Source organism: Dendrobium catenatum, unplaced genomic scaffold, assembly GCF_001605985.2.
Source record: "Dendrobium catenatum unplaced genomic scaffold, ASM160598v2 fragScaff_scaffold_659, whole genome shotgun sequence".
Classification (NCBI taxonomy): Eukaryota; Viridiplantae; Streptophyta; class Magnoliopsida; order Asparagales; family Orchidaceae; genus Dendrobium; species Dendrobium catenatum.
In genome coordinates this window covers 1,125,431-1,151,395 of record NW_021319121.1, presented here as the reverse complement: position 1 = coordinate 1,151,395, position 25,965 = coordinate 1,125,431, and the positions used below count along the sequence as shown (strand labels likewise).

The window sequence follows — 25,965 nt, the reverse complement described above, 5'->3', positions numbered from 1 at the left end:
AACTAAACTTTTTGGTCAATAAAATAATATTAAACGGTTTAGGAAATGAGAGCCAAGTCAATAAATTTGCTACAACGACACACGAAATAGATTATTGATGATGTTGGATCTCATTTAACCTGATGAGATGAGCTTTAAAACTTATAAACAATTAAGGAAAAATAAACATGTCATATGATATAAGAAGACCGGGACTTTGTTGATAATACAATGTGGTTGTTATATTGTGATCTTCGCACGAAATAAAGTCCTTGTTATTCTAGCACAGAGGGAAAATTTTTAACCTAATTATAATTTAAGAACTAATTAGGTGATTAAATACGTTTAAAATTTAATATAAAAATAGGCATGATCGATCGTTCAACGGGCAACTTGCTATCTTTTTGACCCAGTCAACACCAACTAGATCGATAACTAGCGGCTAACCTACCAGACCTAAGTTGCCGGTCTAACGGGGGACTTCTGGCATGTTAATTTTTTTTTTAACCGAACTTTCCCTTTTCTTCTTGTACATGTTGAAACCACCTGTCGAGACTCCGATGACTTACTACCTACGTGCACCCTTGGAGTGTCATCTGGTTAGTCATCAAAACCTATATTATTCAATTCATAGTGTTTGTAAAAATTTGCAGTCACACATCTCTAACCAACAAACTTAATATGTGTAGCATAACTACTTTCTCAATTCATATACCACATTGTAGCCATATTTTGGTAAACATGATTTAGGAGTGATCCAACCAGTTATCAACCATATGGAAGAATTGATTTAACATATGCGAAGACATAAGCATATCGAGGATGATCGTTGTGCAGAAGCTGCACATACAAAGTATACCAACTTCAGTGGCACCCTATCATTTGTGCAGCCACATACATGGTTGCAAGACCATCATCTTACAAAGAGCATTATTCATCTCAATATTTCTTCTACCAGCCGATGCTACAAGACATTCCATCATGACCCACCGATTACTACATTCTTATGACCATTCCGTCTACATATGAGGAGGAAGTTGTGCATCATGTAGGGGTGTCAATTTTTTAAACAACCCATAAACCCGACCCAAACCTGACCCGAAAACGACCCGAAAAATCTGGGTTCGGGTCAACCTATTAAAGAAACAGGTCGGGTTATGGTCTCATTTTTTGACCTGTTTATAGTTCAGATTGGGTTATGATCAACCCGGATTTGACCCGAATTGACTCGTTGTCATATGTAAGACAACTCAACCCTTTGCTGTTGTGGACCTGCCACTGGCGCTAAGCCATTGTTGCCGCTTTGTCGTTGTTGTTGTTGCTATCGCTTAACCGTTGTTGTTGTCGCTTCAGACGCGCCCAGGGTGCCTAGCCCACACCGAAAAACTGCGCTCGCGTACGCCCTTGTCGCCTAGCAAGCATAGCCAATTAAGACAAGACCAAGGTCCGCGCAAACCGCACTCGCGCCGCTGGCCCGCTACCATTTGTCGCATGGTGAACTCACCAACTCGTGCACGACCGTCGTCAGAACCGTTGTATCACAAAACCCGCACGCTAGCCGTAGTCGACCAAACATCACGGAACGTCGAAACCTAACCCTATTCTGGGTTCGCAGGTTGGGTCAACCCATAACCCATACAGGTCGAGTTCAGATTGAACATTTTGACCCATTTGTTAAACCGGGTATGGTTCGAGTCAACCCATTTAAGCCCGAGTCAACTCAGGTTGTACCCGAACCTGACCTGTTGACCCGAATTGACACCCCTAGCATCATGCAAAGCTGCATGAGTTGAGGGATAGACCTCTTAGGGTATTGCAGCACTGCACGCCCGGTACATATATCATTCCATGTAGGATGAAGAAGAAACGTTAGACTACATTTTCTCTGTATTTGATGGCCTCAACCTTCATTGTTATATTGTATTTTCTATTGATTAAGAAGACAATGTACTTCTTTTTTTCCTTAGTGTGCGCATGCGTATGCTCTTATCTAAATTCTTATATGCATGTTCTATGAGAAAAAAATATATTACTAAACTTTTGAATGTCTTCTTTTTTTAAGTTTAATTAACGTAAGTCGCCCGTCTATTGGGCAACTTGCTCTTTTTTTTTTCTAACATGTTCTAACTGCTAGTCCAATCAGGTGCAAGTCGCCTGTTCAATGGGCTACTATATCTATTTTTAAATTAAATTATTAGCATACCTAATCGCTTAATTAATTCTTAAAACACAATTAGTTTGAAATTTGCCCTCGCACAGATGATCAATTTACTATCCAAGTAAGTTGATCATATCCAAGACGCAATGTGATAGGCCGAAAGGTATGGAGTTGTGCTTTCCGTCACAAGTTTCTTATATAAATCAAATTTTATGACATATTAGGTTTTCCAAAAGCAAAGCAGATGATTTACTAACACCATTCTGAAACCAAAGTAATAGAAATGACGCATCAATTTTTTTTACTTCAACTTTCAAGAAAATGATAAATTGAAACAAAATTTCAAAAGCTAACAAAATGAAAAAACCATTATTCCATTCACTCTCAAGTTAGAGAAGACGATGTTAAGATTCTTGAGAATCCCTGCACATCTCACACAAAAACTGAAAACACTCTTCAAAAATATTGCATGCAAGAGGCTAAATACTCGAAAGCAAAGAAACTAGCAAAATAGGCAATAAAAAATGACGAAATCACAAACCTGGGTCGCACTGCTGGTAGAAATCATCCACATCTGTGACATCCCAAACAGAATCAGTTAAACGAGCTCCGAACGGCCAGCGTGAAAATACACAAAAACAAAACAACTTAAAGAGGAAAAAGAAGATTGTCAAATAAATGTGAGGTCACCGTTGGTGAGGGCTTTAATCACGCCGGCTCGCCGGCCCTTGAAGTCCTTGAAAACTTCTTCTACCGTGCGAGGATTGTAAGGGGTGTAATGGCCGTCCATGGATGAAAGCGAGGGAGAGACTATAAAGAATTAAAGGCCCGCAAGGGATTTGAAGGAATTCCAAGGTTAGGATGCTTATCAATCGCGGCGAGGGGTTGGGGTTAAAAAGGAGGGAAACGACGAAAACCGGAAAAGGGAGAGGACGAAGTGGAGAATATGTTTGCAGCTTTATTTTTATTTTTATATTTTTTTTTTCCTAGTGTTTTGGTTAAAGAGGTTTTTTTGTGTTGAATTTCCTGGCGTCGAGCCTTTCGAAAATGAAAATAATAAATTATTATTATTATTATTAACTTAAATTTAATAATAATATTATTATTTTATTAATTTGCAAGTAAATTTTTATTGATTTACGTATGTAAACAATTTCTTAAAACACTTACATGTCTAGAGTTGGATTTATTATTTTGTGTCGAGTCTGGGCGTTCGGAGATTAGTAAAAATGTGCCACGTCACCCTATTGGTTCGTGTCGAGCTCAGTACCCACACTTGGTATTCTTCAGTACCGCTGAATACCCGGCGCTTAACCGAATAGGAGAACCGTCTGATCTTTGCACATAATAATAGCTCCTAGAGTTGTTGTTTAAATAAATATAATACAAGTGTTTTCTAATAAATTTATTACCATTAATATTTTTTAAAAAGTTTTACTATATGTAACATTACATAAATATGATTGTTATTTGATTTCTAAAAATTCATTCAGACCAAAATACCTCTGCTTTTAATACAAAAGTTGGAACTCCTATTGAACATTTATGCAACCTTTCAATAATAGCAGCTCAACCCATATTTTTCTCATCACCTTCATTTTCAACAATTGTAGGGGCAATGGCGGAGCCAGAAATTGTTTTTAGCGGGTGGGGGAGTAAATTAATTTTTTTAAAATCTCCTTCAACTTTTTACATCAGGACTTAGAGACCGATATAATAAGGTTTAAAAATGATAAAACTTTGATAGTGAATTTGTTTTTTTTTTTTCCTTCTCAAAATGACTTACATCATCAAATCACTTGATTTCTGTTAGAACGGGTTCAATATATTAACTAAATATGTGCTATTAAAAATCTCATTGCACAAAAAAAAATCATAAAATCTCTTTAAGATCGAATCAATACAAGATTAAGATAATATCAACCAAGAAAAAAAATGTAAATGAATAGGAAATTAAATGTCTTAGTGAAATCAGAATTCGGCAATCGTGGGCTTGTTGGATTTGTCTCGTCTAACTGCTCAATTCTATTATAACCATGTTATGTTTGGAAACCATTTGATAATCCAAATAATGGTTTAAACCTCCCTCCGCTAGTGTATAGGGGGCTTGACTTTGACCTATGATGAAAATTCACCGTGACGACATCTTATTATTCATCATCTTCAATGTTAGTAATATTTTTCAATCTTTGTAAAATTCACACTAGGTTTCGTACTCTAAACCCTGATGTTTTCATTGTTAGACTTCAATTTACATTATAATTGCCATAACTAATAGAACAATATTCCAACCCCATTTATCATTATAATTGTTGCGTGCTAGAATATACGCGGCGGTAGAGTTTGTAAATTCACGTCCGAGCGTTGTACGAGTATTCAGCATACAAACAGAAAAGATAAATGAACACCAAGATTTTTACGTGGAAAACCCGAAAGAGGGAAAAAACCACGGTGCCTCGCCCAGTTGTAAAGTTTCACTAGTATTTGTTTGAAATACAAAGGTTGATCCTTCTTACAAATCAAGACGATCAGTTTACAATAAACTTCCCACAAAGTTACAAAATTCTGCAAATTTCCGGCGTTTCCCAAAAATCCGGCATAATTCCGGCGTCTTCAGGCGGCGGGAAGAGCTCCGACGGTGGTCGAGGAGGAGCTTCTTCCTTCTTCTCTCTCTTCACTTCAGTCCCCCTTTATGAAGAATAAGAGCTCTATTTATAGTTTTTCTGGAGTGGCATGGCTCGTAAATAAGTGTGAGATCATAGGCGAATAGGGAGTGGTTTGAATGGACGGTCGATATTGAACCCTTCGATCATGCACCGTTCGTTGGACATTTGGAGGCCTTAATGATGTCAGAATTAGGTGATCTTGGGCTCGTTGGATTTGACTCATTGAGCCGCTCGATTCGAGTATAAGCTCGTTAAAATCGGATATCGTTTGGTACTCAAATTGTGGTTTGAACCTTCCAACAGCTTTTCGGGTACTTGATTTTGGACCCATTTTGGCTCATATTGGGTTGAATTTGGTGTCGTTGGGTTTGTATTTCCGAGACGCTCAGTTTGACTATAAGCTCGCTGAAATCAGAGTTCAGGTGCTACCAAAATTAATTTTTTAAGTTTCCAACTAGCTTTTGCCTTGAGATTTGTGCCCGATTAAGCTAATTTTGTGATGACGTATCAATAATAATGATTAAATTAAACATGATCAAACAATATTCAAATCATTATCAAATATCATTTAAATGTTATTTGTTCAATTAAAAAAAATGATCAACCCATTCGATGAGTCTTCTACTCTTCTAAAGTCATCAATCTCTGATTAAGCAATATTTAAACTATCTCCATCACATTACAGTCTTATTTGAACCTTCCTTGATTCTTTATTGATATATGATCAAACTACCTATAAAGAAGGATTAAATAAGGTTTGAACAATACTATAATGAGTTAAAAATTATTTTAATATTGCTCAATCATGGGCTGAAAACTTTATAAACCCATTGAATGGGTCAATCATTTTGATCGATCATGGTTCAAGATGGTTCAACTATTATCAAAGATAGTATGATTGTTACATGATATGGTTCAATCATTATTAAATATAAGATTTGACTAAGGGTTGAATAAAGTTTGAACAAGATTTAAGCAAAGCTATAATGTGTCAAAATTCATTTGAATATTGCTCAATCGCAGGTTGAAGACTTTACGAACTTATCCAATGGGTCAATCATTTTGATCGATCATGATTCTAGATGGTTCAAGTACTATCGAAGATGGTTTGATCATGATCCAATATTGTTTAATCATTGTTAAATATAAGTTTTTGCACACATCACCTCATTTAGGATTTACATATTTGAATTGGTGTGATATTTATGTATTTATTTAATTTAATCATGCTAGTTAAGAGGCATTGCAGTGCTTATATAACATTAAGAGCCAAGAGTATCATGTTCTTCAAATCTGGATATATGATTCGAATATGGTTCAAACAATATTATAATAAAGCATGTTTTTTCTCATATAGTCCCAACTTTGATCGAATTTTTTTTTTAATCTTATTCGAATAATGCTCAAATCAATATAGGTCATGCATGCCTAAAAAGTAATATATAGTTCAAAAATAGCATAATTTTGATTCAAACAAAACTTTCAAATATATTTTCGTAAGATATGAAATCATGGGTATATTTCTCCAATTATTTAGGCATATGAAGTTAAATTTCCCCTTTAATATTTATGCCATTGTTAACTATTTATATATATAGAAAAAATAAATTATTAGGACTTACTTAATTATAAAAAAACCTAAGTTTATAATCATTTGAAAGTAAAAATATAGAGTTTCATATCACCCAAATAATCTAAATAAAATTATATTTTTATTAATTGTTTTTGTAATAGAAAATTTTGATTTTTTATGACTCATGATACTCATAATTGAACATATATGACCATGATATTTTTTTATCTAGAGAAATATGATTGAAACTTTATATTAAACCAAAATACGTACCTTTGTGATAAAACCATCAATCATAGTAATTTGGCATTAATGCAAACATTAAAAGAAGAAATTTGCCAAAGCATCTCTCTTTCAAGAACCATATTTAACTCTGATGAACGCTTCGTCTATCTTGAGTCATATGTCTATCATATGGCTTCACCTCGAGCTCTCCAACATTAAGAAGATTAACAACAGCGTATTTTAATTGTACGAGCCTAATTATAATCATCACCCATTTTAATGATGATAGTCATATTAGATTAAAAAATGGAAATATAAACCAAACTTTAGATTTTGTTTGTAACAGCTTTCTTACTATTTTTTAAAACAATTTTTTAGTACAAAATTTTTTAGTTCAATTAAAAATTGTACTAAAAAAATATTTAAGAAAATTATAAAAAATTGTCTCAAACGAAGTCGGAAAATGAATAATATTTATTAACACTTGAATTAACTATGCGTTGCATGTCCAAAATTATGAGTTTTGTAAACTCGGGCCCACTTCAGCATTTGTTTGATCGGGTTCTCATAATTGGGTTTTCATGAAAGAACAAAATTCAAAAGCACCTGAATTTTTCCTCTCTTTGTAATATGTGCTCAAATTTATCTAGGCACTTGCTTGTAAAAAGCTCACGTGCGAGATTTGACATTTTATAATATTGGCACTTTTTTGGGAGATATTTAGCATAATTAAAGTAAATTCATATACATATTATATACATAAGACTCAAATTCAGGATCTCTCAGCTCAAGGAGAAAGAAGGCATCATTGAGCTTCGTATGGCTTTTCTTTTGTCCCAATTGTACGTACTCTCGCTATGCGGTGCAATCTCGCACAGTCTTTGATGATGTGCTAATTTGAGTTTTTTATCTCGTGCCAATCTTTTTTTTATATGTAGTTTTTTTAATAGATATTTTAGCATCATTAATTTTTTGAAGCAGCTCATTTTTTTCTTTCATACTTATTATTGAGTTATAATTTTTCGTCCTATTTACTCTCGTTGTTATTTTTGTTCATTATATATGAAATTAGGCTTGAGGGCTTGTCCACCAGAGCCCTACACAGGGTCCTGGTCGAGTACCCATTGGGTACCCACGCTCTGTGCGGGCTGGCTTTGCCCACCCACCCCCACTCATAATATTTTTCAGGATGACGTACCCACCCATACCCATGCGTTGTTCGACCTTAGACGTAAAAGAAATCCTGCATAGTATTGAAATGTAGAAGACGATAACAGAATAAAAGTATTTTCATATTCCCCAAATGCCTGTAATATAAAATACATGGTTTTATATAATGATGCAGGGGACAAGTTGTTAGAGTGCAGCACAATATGTTATATGAAGCTTGTGGTGCATTGGACTAACGTGTTAACAAGCCGCACAAGTCATTGTTCGATCAGTAGAATAATAGATCATTCACGTGAGCGGGCTTTCGACTGTTGGGCTTCTTAGTCAATGTTGCCGGCGTTTGAAAAGTTGTTCTCATACATGGCGCTGGCTGCTGTAATGCATAAAATAGAGTTCGTTACTAGTGCCATGATCGAGAACGTCTTGATGCCCACGAGTCCCCACCACTTTAGGACGTCGAACTCCCTGTCCTCGTCACCGCACATCTTCTGTTCTTGCAGGTTGACCTTATGCGCCATGTAGGCCGTGAACTTTAGGCCGGCTCTGACTTGCAAGCTAGTAGGGGCAATGTTGGTGGCCATCTCAAGCTCATCATCATCTTTAGGCAAGTCATCATAAACTGAGTAGGAGGCGGTGGTGTCTATCTGTGCCTTCTTAGCCGGCAGTGGCCTAATGCCATCGTCATCTTCATCGATGACTGAGTTAAGGCCATGGACGTACTTGATCATATATGTCTTCAACTTCTCCTTGGCCTCGTCAACCTAATCAGCATTGATGTTCAACCCATGCAAACGCATCTTCATGACCGGGTTGAGCATCGTCGCAACGACATGGATGGGCAGGAGCACGAACTTCTCCTCGAAGATGGGTTGGATGATCTCCCTGAGGGTTTATCGGTTTATCCACCATATTGAGTACCCACCCATACCCACCCATAAGTCTATGAGTATACCCATACCCACCCATATCCATTGGGTATGGGTGGGTACGTGGGTGGGTGTGGATATGGGTGCCCAATGCAGGGCTCTGTCGTCCACTTCATGGAAGAGCTTGACAGCCCAATATAGGATTGAGATAAAGTGATGTTGGTCGAATAATTGTGGCCAAACAATGATGGTCAGATGATCATGGTCAGGTAATAGTGTTTAGAGGACTGTGGTCCAGTGATGATGGTCATAGGATCATGGTTGGGGCAATGGTTGTCAAAGGATTATGGATGAGCAATGGTGGTTGTAGTTAAGCAACAATGGTTGAAGGACCGTGGTCAACAGATAATGGTTGGACAATCGTAGTCATGCAATAGTGATTGAATAACTGCAACCAAGTGATGATGGTCAAAAGACTGTAGTGGGCGAAAATAGTATGATAATAGTGATCAGGTTATGATATAATTTTGCATATCAAGTGACAATCTTAGAATAGCTGTTGAGCGATGATTCGATGGTGACAATCAAGTGATGATTCGACAGTAATAGTCGAGTGGTGATTTGTTGACCACCATCGAGTGGTGGTTCGGTGGAGCTCTCTTGAAAACTTTTTATGATTTATCAAAACCAATTCATAATTGATGGCTTGACGAATTTGATTTAAACTTTTTTAATAATTTAATTGATTTGTTTCAAGCAAACATAAGAATATACTCATATTCTCAAAATATGTTTTTATTAAGAAAATATCTTGCATATATTATTCAACCATCATCAACTCTAACAAATCCCATAAGTCAGTACATGTCAAGAACAATTGTCATTTTATCTCTGCTTTGGGCTTCGTTTGGGAAACCTTTCTTACCGCTTTTTAAAGTTATTTTTTAATACAAAATTAAAAAATTTGTACTAAAAAGTTGCATGAGGAAGTAATAAGAAAAACCGTTCCAAATGAAACCTTAAAATTACACTGTTGACTTTTATTTCCATTCCCACACATGTAATTAGGGCCTCATCCATAATATACACATAAATATACAGCTTGTGTTCGTCTTCATATATTTAGCAGTTCACAACTTATTTATAAAATATTTTACTTTCAATGAATACAAAAATAAAATAAAATTCAAAGAAAAACTTTGATATTGGAAAAAAAAACTATAATTTTTAAATGAATGATGTTTATTATTAAAATATAAAGAGAATATATTAAAAAATTTGAAAATAAATTTTGTTTTTCATTTTATATTTTCTATCCTTCTTTATTTTTCACGCCAATTGGCACCCATATAATATTTATCAAACAAATGGTATTAAATATTTCAAAAGGTCAATGGGATTACTGTTCATCTCAAAGTCAAATTCCATTAGGGCTCAAAATGACAACTACTTTTACTATATTATATTTGTCAATGCTTGAAGGCTATAGGATTCCACAAGACTCCAATATCCCCTAACTATTTTTAATTAAGATAAAGTAATTATCAATAATCATCATTTTTTATACACATCATAATTGATATTACCATTTTAAATTTATTTGACAATCTCACTTAAATTTCTTTATTATAAATTAAATTTATATAAACTAGCTTTAAATTTTTAAAAAAATTTATAAAATGATCCCCTTATTTTGTACAAATGTTGAAAATAATAATCGCCATTTTAAAATCTTAATTTAGTTCATTGACTTTTCAAATAAGAATCTAAATAATTATATAGAAGGACTAATTGAATCCTTATTTAAATAATGAAGAGATCAAATTTATGTTTTTATATATAGTCATAAAATGTTTTTGTCCTTTAAAATATGAATAAAATTGTCTATTGATTTTTTATGAATGATCAAAATGGTCTCCAATTATATTAAAGTGTCATTATGATCACTGAATACCTTGAAAAAGAACCAAAATAGTATCATGATAGGGCTATTTTGATTCCTCTTTAAGGAGTTACACTACAGGAAAAACGCAAAAAACCGGCGGTTAGTATGGTAACACCGGCGGTTTTACAATATACCGGCGGCTTATCAGCGGCTTTACAACCGCCGGTAAAAATGGCGTAGGAAACACTTACCGGCGGTTTACCGGCGGTTAATACCGCCAGTGACTACTGGATTTGCAACCGGCGGTGTTCCGGGCGTTAAGCCGCCGGTTATTTGTCCAACGGCTAATCGACAGTCACTTTACCGACGGCCTGCCGGTGGTTAAAGAGGCCGTCGTGTGTTCGCTCAACTGCCGGCAAGCGTCGGTACACCGCCGGTGGTATTACCGAAGGTAACCCGGCGGTCCGGCCGACGGTTTTACCGGCGGTATACATCGCCGGGCTTTCACCGGATAACCGCCGGTGCCCATCAGTAACCGCCGTTATATTATCGGCGGTAAGATTGACATCCGGCGGCTTAACCGGCGGTTAACAGACCGTCGCTATTACCGGCGGCCTAACGTTACGAAACCCCGGTTATGCCGCCGGTACTAATTGGCGGCTACACCCCCAATAATACCGGCGGTCCTTTAACCGCCGATCATGACCGCCGGTAATCGGCGTTTTTCCTGTAGTGTTAACGGATTAAAATGATCATTTAATATAATTGAGACAGTTTTAATCTTTATGAAGAGTATATAGATCATTTTCTCCCTGTTATTATTAAAAACCAACCATTTGCTTTATAAAAATATGTAATATAATGAATAATATATTTGCATATATTAAATGCATTAAAAAAATGGTTGAAAAGTATTCTTAAACAAATTCTATAAAATAATTGCAAAAGAGATTAACTTTATCTGAATCATGAAGCCGATTTGACTTTACAGCTTAATTAATATCATTATGCCAGAGGTAAAGTTAATTTAGATTAAGATCCACTAACCATAAAATTATCGCTAATCAGGTATAATTAAGAAGAGAGTTGGCTCTCCATAGCCTTCCATTTGTTAGGTAGTTTGTATTACCTTATGGGTGATTAGTCAAAACAGAAACTAAGCCCCAAAGCTTGGAAGGGACAAATATGTTGTGAATTAATATAAATGGGTAAATTAGCAAGTTGGAATTTGTTGCAGATCTCATCTGCAAAAATAAATATAAAATTAAATGCATGTTGTTTTTTGTGGTAACATATTATTTAAGTTGAACAATATTTAAATCTCTTGAACAATATTTAAATCTCTTAAAAAATTCAAATCCTCTTAAATTATAGTAAGAATGAAAATCAATTAAAAGGTACAATTCATTCAGAGTTTATGAACTCCAACTTCAACAATAGTCAAATTGAAACTTTGATTTGGTGAACCCATATAGGTCAAAAGTGATCAAATTTGACTCTAAATGAGCCCAAATTAAGCGCTCGAAGCATACTTGAAAGCTACATGATATTAATTGCATGATCAATCAATCTTGAAATCTTGTATGTTTATAGCTAAACAGAGCGATTGGACGAGAATAATATAATGAATACAAAAGTGTATAATTATGATATCAGTAAGGATCTTAAATACTTAAAGAATAATATATAATCGGTAAAAAAACAATATGGATCATCCGATGGAGTATTTTGCATTCATGTCACTCTAAAAAATTTATAAATATGCTCCCACCCTCTACATGAGATGAAGCTTAGATCTTGGCTTGAAATTTAAGAGAGTTTAGAGCCATAAAGAATACTAGAGCTTCGCCCAAGCAGCATTGATATGCCACTGTACGACCTTTGTCATCAACCCACCATCACCCAATCATGATATTCCAACCATTGTTGAATGACTATAACCCTAGCCTCGATCTACCCACTGTTGCCTTAGTACAATCCCTTAACAACAGTTGCTAGAATTTGATCCTTTAACCACATCGTTGAACTAATGTTCCTAGCTAGATCAATGTTGCCGACTACGATTCTTCGACTATCATTTTTCTATTATGATTTTTCAACCACTGTCACTCGACTATGATCTTCTAACAATTGTCGTCTAGCTATGATCCTCGGACTACTATAATCCAATTATAAACAACTAACAAATATTTTTTAATTATAATATTTCGAACACCATTACCCCATTATGGTCCTTCAACCATAGTCATCTGACCATTATTATCATGCCTCGCTACAGAAAAATCGTCAATTACAGGCGGATTTTTGCTGCGGCTTGCCGGCGGACTATTTTCCTATGGCTTTCCGGCGGCCTAAATTTTCATAAGAATCTTCAGCGGCTTTCCGGCAGTCTTGTTTTCAGTGGTTTTCCGACAGTTCATAGTATTTTTTTTCTTAATTAATTTAATTAATTAATATTTGTAGTTTTATTTTAATTAATTATTAATTTAATAAACTTAGTCTAATTAATTATTAATATAATAACATATTTAATTAATTATTAACTTTAAAATTTTATTTTTATTAATTTTTAATTATAATTTTAGTATGAAAATAGTTTAAATAAATTATAATAAGAATTCTAACACATTTTCCCTCTTAGCAAAATGGTTTGGACTTAGCAAAAAAGAGTGGACTCTGTTCGAATCTCGGCAAGGTGCGCAGGCTGGCAGCGCGGGCAGGGCACCTGGCGGGCAGCGGGAGCCTGAGAGAGAGAGAGAGAGAGAGGTTTGAGTGAAGAAGAATTTATATTAAAAAAATATATTGCAGTGCCTAGCACTCATCACTCAAACCCTATATATGGCCAACCTATAACGTTGCATACTGAATATAGAATTATTGTAGAACAAAGCCTCAAATAAGATCAATATGTGAAGATCGTTAATAAGCTAAATTCATATTTGATATAGATCTCGTTAACATGTTCATTAAGAAGCTCATTTAATGTTTAATATGAAGCTCAATTAAGCCTCATTATGAAAATGATGAACAATCTAATATAAATGTTTAAAATTATTATAATATAATAATATAATAATTAAAAAAATTTAAAAATATTTAAATATTATAATAACTAGTAATTAGATTTGCTTATTTATATTTGTTAGGTTGTTTATTTTAGGTGTTCATTAGTTCATTAAGATTATCATATTCTTTGTTATGCAAGCTACTCATTTTTAAGCTTAAAAATGATCGATATATGTCTGATTTATGGGCTTGAGAAAGCTCGTTAAATATATATTTTTAACGGGCATGATAAGGCTCAATATATTGTTTGTTGGTAGACCCGATAATTTTCGTTTATTAAGCTAATGAACATCTTAAAAGTAAAGCTCATTAATGACTCGATAATGTTCATTTATTGCTTTATATGAGGTGCCCATTTAAATCTTGATAAGCACAAATTAATCGAATGTGAGTCAAATATGAGCAAAACTTAAACATATATCATTTCTAACGAATCAACCATGAACACAAATATAAATGCTTGAATCAAGATCTAACAAGCTAATAATAAATCATCTTAAATATAAAAAAACATCTGTTTTGATTGGCTAGGTTTGTTTGTAGCATTAGCTCACTATGAAAATTTGATCATTATCACCCAACTACGATTCTCCAATCCTTCGACTACAACAACATCTACTGACTTTATTGCTCGTTTCCACCAACAACATCAACACATGGAATGGCATATAAGGTTGATACACTCCATCTAAATTAGCTCTAATTTTTTATGCCAACATCTAAATTAGCTATAATTTTTTATGCCAACACCATCATGTATACTAGAGACTTTACGAGTCTCTAATTTTCTATCCTCAAAGGAAAATGAATGAACAAACTCCAAATAATTTATTAAAAAACGCTCCCACATACCACAAGGCTTTTCAAACTTTCACTGCATAATATGTACTATGTTATTTATGTCTATTTTACTATATCAACACATTTTTCCAACTATTAGGAAATTCATCATTTACAATAGATGACAAATACTAACAAAATCATTGCAATCAGGCCTAGCCATGTATTTTATTTTTTATTTTTATTTTTTCATTTTTTCATTTTTTTGTAACAACTTTGATGTCTTTGAGATCCTTATTTAATCTTGTGGGTTGGATCTTCATTTAATGATAAGACATTAAATATGTTATTCTCTAACACTATACATATATTGGCATGCAACAACTTATATATCATTTTAGTATCCAAATCACATAAAATCATATACATGAAAATATATATTTTATTTTGAATAAGAATTTTTTTATATGTATGTCAATTCTCAAAAAGAATTTGTTCACTAAAATGGCTTACATGCAACACTTTAAGAAGAAAACAACCTCCAACTCCTAAAGTTAGTTCATTAATTAATGGTAAATACTTTCATCTAGCAATTTTTTTAGAATCTTAGAAAATGTAACGACTTGCATAATATATAAGAACAACATTTCATTCTGCAAGCAAATTTATAATTAAAATAAAATTTTCTTTGGCCCTAGATTCCGCTTCCGCTCTGCTAGGGCTTTTTTCCCTAGCATCGGCAGGTGATTCCGTGGCTGGTGATCTTTGCTTTCGTGGTGACATTCCTTCAGGGAAGCTCCTATTCATCTTATTTGTTTTCACTCTTGGTTTTCTTTGGTTTGTTTTGCCCAGCGCTTGCCGGCATGCCGCCAAAGTTTAGCGACCATGGTTTTTTGGGGGCTTATGCATCTTATCGTTATTTTTTGGATGTTCTTGCGGGTAGGCAAGATGATAACATTTTTTTCGGAACTTAGAGTTTCATCTTTTCGTGTCTTTGGATCTCGGAACAAGAAATCTCTACGCTGGCTGCGCCTTTCTAGTTCTCTTTGGTCGGTTTTTTCCCTTCTAAGAGCCCTTCTTTGGACTCTATTCGTCGATTTTTCTTCAATCTCAAATTGAATGATGATTTTTCTGTTACGTTGCTTGATCCGTCTCATATCCTCATTAAGCTTAAAAATAAAATTGATTATTGTCGGGTATTTTGCCATGGATCTTACTTAGTGTATAACTGCTATATGAAACTTACTAAATGGCTGTCCTCTGTGGATATTGAGGTGGAGTCGTTAGTTGTACCCATCTGGGTGTCTTTCCCTCTGCTGCGCCCACATCTCTTCTCTCCCCGTATACTTCATGGCTTGGGTTTAATATTTGGAAAACCCCTCATAATCGATACTGCTACTGCTATTGGGTATAGGCATTCTCTTGCTCGTGTGTTAGTGGAATTAGATGTTACTAAATCCTATCCCGATTGTGTTTGGGTAGGCCCTGAATCTTCTGGGCATATGCAAAATGTTGTTATTGAGGAATTTCCTTCCTTTTTTTCTTCGTGTAAAAAATTTGGGCTTTTGTCGGGTAATAGCCGTCTTGTGGTTGATTTATCTGCGCCGTCTAAGGCTGCTAAGAAGGTTTTAAATGTTTCGAACCCTATTCTCCCTTCTTCTAATGTTGAGGTTGTTTCTGTTGATCCCATTCCTCCTTCCTTGGATTTGGATACGCAGCCTGTGCTTCATTTTGTGGATTTGGAGATCCATCCAGCTAATTTAGTGGTTGAAAATGTGGAAATTGAGGTGGATAATAATGTGGATTGTTCGGGTGGTAAGGTTGTTGCTGGTGATGGGGTTTTTTGTCCCCTGATGCCTTACCCTTTCTTCCTCATGGTTCGATTTCAGGTACTTTAGATCCCTTGGTGAATTCCCATATAACCTGTTTTAGTGCTGATAATAATGGTGGTGTTGATCGTTTGGTGTCGGTGGTGTCTGCCCCGGCTGTTTTGGGTGAATTTTCTCTTAAGCCTCTTGTGGCTGCTACTCTCCCGTCTAATAATATGGGTGCGGGGGTTGGTGTAGTGCCTGCCAACTCCAGTTCTCTTCCTGTCTTGGATGACTGTTTAATTAACAACAATTTTGTGGATGTTCCTGTTACGTTAATTGATCCGCCAAGTTTAGTGTATCCTGTGGGAGACACAAGTTTGTCTTTTGGGACGCTGGTAGTCCCGACCTTCTACTGAGCCCTCGGGGTTGTATCTCTCCTCTTGTTTTTGCTTTTGCTTTTGGGTTCTTGTAATCGCTTTTATTTATGAATTATATACAATGATGTATGGGAAAAAATAATTAAAATAAAATTTTGTTAGTTCTTCTATCAATAATTGAAGAGACACAAGTCAAGATATAAATGAGATTGTTTATATATATATGGTAACATATGATTTGAAGTTTAGGGATAAGTTTTGTGGAGGGAATCTTTAGGGAATTTTTGTGAGAAATTGCACATCGTTTGTGAGTATTCTATATGAATAGTAAAGCTCTTTCAAGAGAATAAACTTATTAAGGAAGCGACTTATGGAGTCTCATAAGCATTTGTAATGTATAAGTTTTAAGCATTGGTTGAGCCCCATTCATAAACGAGTAAGGGGAATAGTTGACTCAAGAACTTAGACAATTTCTAGGCTTGGCAAGTTGTGAGGGAATAAAATTAGTTCACAATCAGCGAGTTGTATTCGCTAGTTTAATCATATCAATTGACTTGATAAATCAAAATCAGGCAAATATAAGTGTGCACCATTTATCTATTCTCATGTCCCTTCTTATAAGTTGAGAATGAGAGGAGAATAAATATAAATAACTTAAATTTTCACGTGTGAATAATTACATCTAGAAGGTTTGGGGAAAGCTAGTAAAATTTTCTAAAATTTTGACAATGATAGATGTGTAACGGCTTAAGCATCAACAACCTAAAACAAATAAATATAAATCATAGAGTTATCTATACAAACTCTTTTATAGATGTGTGATGGCTCGTGCATCAACAACCTAATGATCATTGCATCATAATGTAAAATACACACTAACGTGCTTACTATATTTATGTTTAATAAATTGCTCATCAATTATTCATCATTTTTTCTTATATTATTGTTGGTTTACTATGACACCCTAAAACTAAGAAAAGTAGGAACTAATCTCTTAAAAAACTAATGATTATTTGTAACGTACAATGAATCTATTGGCCTAATCAACCAATATCAAAGAGAGCTTAATACCAACATTACTTCCGTCATATATATAAACATGCATGCATTATATAAAAATAAATATTATAACAATGTTTTTTTAATTAATGTTACGATATGATCAAATATGATTGAAATAATTGTAATATACTATCAAATATATTAACTCATACTTTACATAGGCAATACTTATTTCTCAACAAAAAGACTATTTACAAAATTTGTACAATATGTAAGATAGCAAAGTTACCTATAGTATCATTATCATATTAATATGATTATATAACATATTACAAATAAATGCAATAACTTTAAATAGGTGTTTAATCAATAAATGCAAGAGGGATTATTTAAAAAAAAATTATGGAATATTTAAAAAATAAAACAATGAGAGGATTTATGGGACTTGTAAAATCAAATTTGTAGTGGTATTTAATGTTTATTATATATATATTTTTTAATATTGTATGGATACTTTATTATTCCAACGATAATCCACGCAGTGTGTAGCGTCAGCAAGCAAAAATAAATGTTTAAGAGGGCTGATTTCGTACTATATTTTAAGCAAGATTTTTTTAATGGCTTATTTTATCAATTCAGAGAGAATAGAAGCAGGAGAAATAAAAGGGGGAAGCGGAAGGAAGTAGGCAGAAGCCAAGGGTTTCGAGCCTGGAGACATACTTTGCCTGCGAGGTTCTTTCTATCTTCAAGAAACTGTTATTTTTTTTTACTGTATCTACTCTTCTGATCTCCTCCAACATGTGATTCTTCGCTTTCTTAGCTTAATAGTTCGATTTTCATGGTATTTTTGGGTGTCGTCGCGCAAACACTAGAGCAGACAACCCTGCACTCATGCACCCCTACCCCTCGGTGGCAGTCCTGGAAACTGGGCGGCTGAGCAGTAGCTAAAGCTCGTGGCCACGGGACTGCTGATCGGGTTTGAATGTCATTGGAGTTTATGAGAAACGTTTTTTTTTTAGTATTTTAAAACTATTTATGTAGATCGATAGAGGCTGAGAGATATTGGTTTTTTTTTTTTTTTTTTTTTTTTTTTTTTTTTTTTTTTTTTTTTTTTTTTAGTCCTGGAAACTGGGCGGCTGAGCAGTAGCTAAAGCTCTTGGCCACGGGACTGCTGATCGGGTTTGAATGTCATTGGAGTTTATGAGAAACGTTTTTTTTTTTTTTAGTTTTTTAAAACTATTTATGTAGATCAATAGAGACTGAGAGATACTGGTTTTTTGTTTTTTGTTTATTTTGTTTTTGTTATAATTTTGTAATTTTTTTCTTGCTTCTGCGGTTTCGGTAAGGGTTTTTAGTTTTCCATTTGGGCTTATGTTATTTGGCTTTGATTCTGAACTAGAGAGTGTGCCAAAGTGTTACGTGCTCTTCTTAATTGTGCCTGCAGCACTTCTTAACGTTGAAGGACTCCTTTTTTGTTTATTTTTAGTACAGGGTACATTGATGAAAAGTGGATTTTAAAGAAGAATACGCCTTTAAGATGCTTTAGTCGTTATGACTTTCAAAGAAAACTTTAGCTAAAGAATATAGGGTTTTTGCCCTATTTATCTTATTTTAGACGAGCGTTTGGTCAAATCAATGCGGTATTAGAAGGTAAGTTGGTTTTTGAGTTTGCTTGAGTGAGTGGAGATTTATAGGTGAATGCAGGTTAGTATTTTTTTTATGTATTTCAGTATTAATGTTTTATTAGTATTAATACTGAGCAAAATATTGATCAAATGTACAAGCAATCTTTTGATCTACTCTCACTTCAAATTCTTGGTAGATTGATCATAGGAGTAAGTTGCTCATATTTACCTGCCCGTAAATTTTTGCGGTATTTGATGTGAGAAGCAGGCTATCTTTAAACTTTGTCTATCTGTAATACGGATAAATGACTTGGAAATCAGTTATTTCTTTGAGCATGAAGAGCCGTTTCTGAGAAATTGCTAGTATAATCAAATATTGGAAGCCGAGTTATGCATATAATTTAAATCTGCTTTGGATTATATTGGTCAAGTCATTATATTACTGAAATTTTCTTTGCTAGTCCATGCAGCCCATTTATGATATTTAGGAAATGGATTCCTTTCCTTATTTTATGCTACTGATCTATATGGGGGATCAACCCTTTAATTTCTCAAATGCCATGAGAAATATAACTCCATTGCTCGAGAATGAAAATCCCGGAAGGTTACATTCTAATAGGTTAATGACCCTTTCTAGAAAAAATAGAAATCAAATAAGAAAAAAATATCAAAATATATTCTAGAACTGACTTTAAAATAAAAGAACCTTTTAAGGGAAAAAGTTATAGTAGTTGCTAGTTGACACAATTTGTAACATATATTCTAGAACCTTAAGATCTTGGGGCTATAGCATGCATTCAACTACATGCACTATAAAGCTTTAATTAGTGCTCATAATAACAATGATGTAGAAGTAATTGTGTGGTATTTTACTATTTTTGACAAATTGCACGATGCAAGAATTTGTCTTTATTTAAGTGCAAGCTACTTTGACGTATTGTAAGATGTATTATTAGGTACCTCTTTTCAGTCCTAACATAGATGCTTTGAATTTTTTACCTTTTGAGACATATATTGACTTTATTTTGCATGCTTATTAGCTATCTTGTTTTTTAAAAAAACTCCGGCATTTTACAACTTTTGACGACGGCTTCCAAGATTTATTTTCTGCTTACCAATGCTTATATCATTAAGTTGTAATTGAACAGACCAATGTTTTAAAACTTGGTTTCATTCCCATCGTAAATTTTTTGGTTTTAGTAGTTTCATTAGTTTACCTGATTTTGGGATTCAATTTGGATTGTGGTTTCAATTATTTTTTTATTATAAATACTACAAAAAATATTTATGTATGAAACAAAGTATTATCTCATTGGGATTTAAGCTAGTATTAAGCATGAAAATTAATGAGGCTTAATGATATAATTCTAAAACTTATGCAATTACTCCTCCCATACAAGTAATCTATGGTTTGATTTTTTTGAAAGTGGCAATACTTGATCGGGATTCATCCTTATCAAGAATATATCATTATCTACCATGATCGAATTTTCAAATGGGTCAGGAATTAGAACCCGAATTTGACCCGTCTGTTAAACGAGTTAGCCCGAACCCAAATTTTCAGGTTTGGGTTGTGGTTGGGGTTTCATGTCGTGTCATTAATTGACACCCCTAGGGTTCATATCAAATCATTTTTCTTGAGTGAACACATTCTACCACTATTATTAATTAAGGTTGCTTTAGAACATGCAAGTGTCAGATATAGGGTATACGTGAACCATAATTACCTTTTCCAAATCCTATGCATTAGTGGGAGCTCTATACATTGAATATGACCTCATTAATTGGTTAGATTTTAAATTGCATTGAATTCTTAATTTCATATGTTATACTCTTGGAAATCTACTATTAGATGCGACGCTCCTAATCACAATCAAATAGGGGCTTATGAGATGAGAACTTGAATAGTATAAATGGTTTACTTTGGCCTATTTTTTGTTTGTCCAAATTGCAAGGTATGTTAAGAAGATTTATCATCAGAATTAGTTGGAAATTTGTAAGTTGACAAGCTAAGTAACTAGTACCAAATGCACAACATTTGATCTTGACACTCCAAAGTTTTTTTTCTTTAATTTTGAAAGCAAAGTTTCCTTTAATTTATTAAGGCATCTCAAATTTTTTTGACTTTTGGCAGTTATCTAGAGATAATAGTTGCTTCTATAAAAGACTCAGTAATTCACACTGTACCTTCTGACAATTGGAAAGGCTCTCCGATGCAAAATATGAGTGATAAGGATTCACAGCATGAATTAGTCCAATCAGCATACAATTATCCGAGCAATGGCATTCCATGGTGGAATTCATGTGGACCACATATTTTGTTGTATCCAACCACCGCTAACTTATATGCCAGCATGAACACTCCGGTATCCAATCAGATAAAACAAGTTGAAAATCAGATGTTGGAGCAAGAATCATCATCTACACAGTCCAGTGGGAGTTCCCATGGTGAATTGTCAAAAGAGAGTGATGATAGCCCCAATGAATGGTGTCTGTCAGGACAATCTGGTTCAATTCAAGATAAGATAAATGACAAAGGTAACTTTCATCTTCTTCCATTGTTCGCTCTTTTAAGAAATAGCACTCTCATTTATTTTCGATTCTGATTTTTTCAAGGGTTTGAAATAAATGTTGTTGCGCTAGATTTGTTAGACAATTATACTAATTTAATTATTTCTTCCTTTCTTATCTTGTTGTACGTTAATTTTGCAACAGATTGCTAATGGTTCTTTGTTTTCAGGATGAAGGAAGTTAGGAATGTAATTCATTGTGAGTGTTGTAAACTTTTTAAAGCATGATTAGTGCATTGCATTTTTATCAAATTGTCTCAAGAATTTGAGTTGCTTATACACCTTGCATGGGGGCGTCATGCATATTATTTTGGCTTTTTTGGGTTTCATTGCACGTTTGCCATTGGTTAAGAATCTTGAAAGATTTAGTTGCTGTTTGGCCTCTTGTATTTAGAATTCAGGTCATTCTGAATACAATGTAAAGTAAATTCATTATATTAGAAATACTTCATGGTTTTTGGTTGTTATTAAAACAAATTCAATTGATTATAATCTGGTAAGCCAAGATACTATTGACTACATTCATGTGATGTTCATATAGATTTTGCATGATTTTACTTACACCATTAGCCACATATCACAACTTAGATCTATTACGATAAATAAATCAACCTTAACACTAGTCTCCGATATTTCTCTTTGATTGTTGGAATCTGATCAGGATAGATTGTTAGAAATTGATTTACCTTAATGGGAGTATAGATTGGTTCACAAGCACAGTTTTCAGTTTCAACCGATATATCTATTGTATAGGTCTATTGAGAGAGAAGCAATCCTTTCTTTGACCATGACAGTTCAATGCCCAGGAAGCCTTTAGAGTTCCCAAATTATTGTTTTCATTGTTCCTTAGCCAAATAGTTCTAATAGCTCTTTCTCACATTCTCACTAGAGTTATTACCTGTATTAATCATGTCATTGACATAAATAATAGGTAGAGTAATATCATCACTATTTTTTTATAGAATAGTGTGATCTGCTAAAGCGTTCTTAAAATCAGATTTCTTTATGAAGTAGCTTAACCTGCCAAAATCATGCCATTGGCAACTGTTGTAGCACATACTGGGCATTCTTCAGCTTGCATACTCTATACCTAATATATACTGGGCATTCTTCAGCTTGCATACTCTATACCTCTTTTTGGTATAAATTCTGTTTGAGGATCCATATACACATATTACAACAGATTATTATGCAGGAATATATATTCTTCACATCAAATTGTCTTAATGATCAATCTAGATTAATTGGAATAGAGAGTATGAATCTTACATTATTCATTTGTGACGTATAAGGAAAGGTCTTATGATAGTCAATTTCATATGTTGGATCCCTTGTTCCCGTCAATAGTTGTATTAAACTTGTATTTCATCCAAAAAATCCACTTTCATCCAAATGCCTTTTTTTACGGTGGCAATTCAACTTTCTTCCGAATAGAGTTCTTATTGGAGAGCTTCATTGACTATAGCAAACTTTCACTTAGGATCTTCGAAGGTTTCCTAAAAATGACTATGAATATGCTCTTAAGACTATTGAAGGAAAATTTTTGGCTGAGTCTTGGACATATGATGGTGAGATACAAAATAAGATCTTGAATAAACAACATTAGAAGATGATTTGGAGAAATTTAATTTATTGTGCTCTTTTCGATTAAGAAGAGGGCATCTCCTACCATCATGTGGCTTTCAAGATTACAAGATCAATTGTTTGAGTTGAGATTTTAGGCAAAGAAATATACACGTTAGGGTTAATCTCAAAAGAGTCATATTATCATCAAGAGGGGTATTGGAGTTTGGAGGGGCATCATATTATCATACTTTTTTCTCCTTACGTAGTATTTTTTAACATATCTTTCACCCCCTCTCACTTCTTTCTTAAATATTAGATTCAACAACAATAAGTGTTCAAGCTCTTCCCTTTTTTTCTAAATTATATGAACCCCTTGCCTAAAATCGAAAACAATTAAAATGGTTCATTTTCCTTTATTAATCTTTTCCTCTAAAGAGGAGTAAAAAAAAAAAAATCTCCTGAAAAATAAGGCTCATATTCATAAAAGTGAACAATCGTGGACATAAGATTTTCATGCAAGAGGATGAGTTTATTATAGCGCTTTTAAGAATTTCAATTAGCAAGGGAGACACATGTACAACCAAATACCTTAGGGCAAAGATCTAAGACATAATGAATGGTATGAAATTTTTGCAAAATCCTCAATGGTGTTTGATAGTAGATGGTGTGAGCATGCATTCAATTTGTAAAGAAGACAATGATCATGGTAACTGCTATTATATGATCATGGTAACTGCATTCAATTTGTAAAGAAGACAATGATCATGGTGTTTGATAGTAGATGGTGTGAGCATGCATTCAAGATATATATGTACACATGCTATTAATTAAAATCAAAATTTATTTTTATTTATACTTAAATTCATTTGCTCAATATTTCATCACTTTAAATCAAGCTGGAATCTTTACAATACAACTAATAATTTAATGTTATTTTTATTATTTTTTAATATCCTATTTAATATTAAGAGTTTTTAACTAGTTTAGTAGTACTATCATATATGCGAGTGCACACTGACTCACACTACATACTAAACATTACACATAGATATACACATTACATACCACATACATATGTATACTGACGGCTGCTTAGGCACAAGTTGACAAAAATAAATCAGATTCAAAGACATGCAAATCTCTCACTATAATAAGCTAATACCAAATCTTTGAGGCATATTTTATTTTAATTGTTTGGATTCGAGTGTTAGACATTTGCATCTAACATTTACTTTAGATGCAAAGACAATATAACTCGACTAAGTGATTAAAGTTGTTGGTGGCATATTTTAATATTATTACTTATGGGAAAATTCTATAAGATAGTGGTGGGACCTACAATGTTTTATGACGTAGAATGTTGGTCGTTAAAAGATAAGCATAAAATTAAGTATTACAAAGATGAGGATGCTCAGGTGGATGAGTGGCTTCATTCATTGGGATAGAATGAGAAGCAACTAAAGCAAGTATATACGTGAAAAGGTTGGAGCAACTCCAATGGCAAATAAAGTTAGAGAGAGTCGTCTTAGATGGTTTGGTCACATAAAACGTCGGCCTTCCGATGACCCGGTTAAGTACATGTATTAGATTTGGTATATACTCTATATTAAGAAAGGTAGAGGCAGACTTAAAAAGACTTAGTTAGAAAGTATTAGAAATGACAATTTTTATTAGATATAAATGAGAATCTGACTCTTAACAGGACACAATGAAAAAAAAAAAAGATTCATGTAGCCAACCCCACGTAGTGGGATAAATGCTTGATGTAGTGGGATAAATGCTTGATGCTGTTGTTATTGTTGTTGTACTTATTATATAAACCCACACACCTTGAATGCATGTACTAATAAGCTAACATTAAATCTTTTGACGCATTAAAGTGTCTTATGATATTCCTAATGGGGCTATTTTGCATTGCAAATATGAGCTAGAGTGATGTGAAACGTAAATGCCATATAAGGTGTGTGGGTTTATGCTGTTGTTATTGCCTAGGTGGCAAGATTAATTAAAGCCCAAATTAATTTGGGGAGAGAGAATGGAAATATGAAATTAAGGAGTAATTAAAGCTAATTCAAATTCAAATTTTAAATTTGAATTGTCATTAATTGGGAGGATTAAATGATTAATTGATTTAAATCTGAAATTAAATTTCAGATTTAAATTAATGGCTATTGGCTTAATTGGAGGGACGAATTTAAGGAGTAATTAATGCTAATTCAAATTCAAATTTTGACTTTGAATTGTAGCCTCTCCTAATTAAGAAATTTCTTTATTCCAAGGAGGAAAAGAGGGGGAGGTGGGGGTTGGTGGGCGTCGGCCCAAGGGATGGCCGGCGGGTGAATTTCTGGACGGGCCAACAGGGCCGGCGGCAAGGAGAACTTGGGGAGGAAAAGCCCGAGCTTGGTAGAGGATGAGAAGTTTGGGGAAATCTAGGAATTTCTAACCTCACGCTCTTAAACTTCAAGATCTCAAAGGAGATTGTAGGGATGTCGGAACTCACACAGAGATCCACGAAACTCTCCTCAAGAACTCACAAAGAGATCTTGAGAATCTCGGAACTCACAAAGAGATCTTGAGAATCTCGGAACTCACAAAGAGATCCGCGAAACTCTCCTCAAGAACTCACAAAGAGATCTTGAGAATCTC

General features: G+C 34.0%; 2 protein-coding genes across 3 annotated transcripts in view; one reads left to right on the top strand and one right to left on the bottom strand.

Annotated features, from left to right (window-relative positions):
• Positions 1 to 3,090, bottom strand: part of LOC110094751 (PHD finger protein ALFIN-LIKE 3) — a 30,066-nt gene extending 26,976 nt beyond the window's left edge. The window contains exons 1-2 of one of the 2 annotated variants that reach the window (XM_020820068.2): positions 2,828 to 3,090; positions 2,679 to 2,711 (exon numbers count right to left, since the gene is read on the bottom strand). In XM_020820068.2, coding sequence (XP_020675727.1) covers positions 2,679 to 2,711; positions 2,828 to 2,927 — 133 coding nt within the window. In that variant the 5' untranslated portion in view covers positions 2,928 to 3,090. The remainder of the gene's footprint in view (positions 1 to 2,678; positions 2,712 to 2,827) is intronic. The other variant, XM_020820067.2, reaches the window with a different exon arrangement.
• Positions 3,091 to 18,126: 15,036 nt separating this feature from the next.
• The window catches only part of LOC110094750 (nuclear transcription factor Y subunit A-6), a 13,895-nt gene continuing 6,056 nt past the window's right edge, over positions 18,127 to 25,965 (top strand). Inside the window, exons 1-2 of the mRNA XM_020820066.2 lie at positions 18,127 to 18,290; positions 21,318 to 21,721. Coding sequence (XP_020675725.2) covers positions 18,127 to 18,290; positions 21,318 to 21,721 — 568 coding nt within the window. The remainder of the gene's footprint in view (positions 18,291 to 21,317; positions 21,722 to 25,965) is intronic.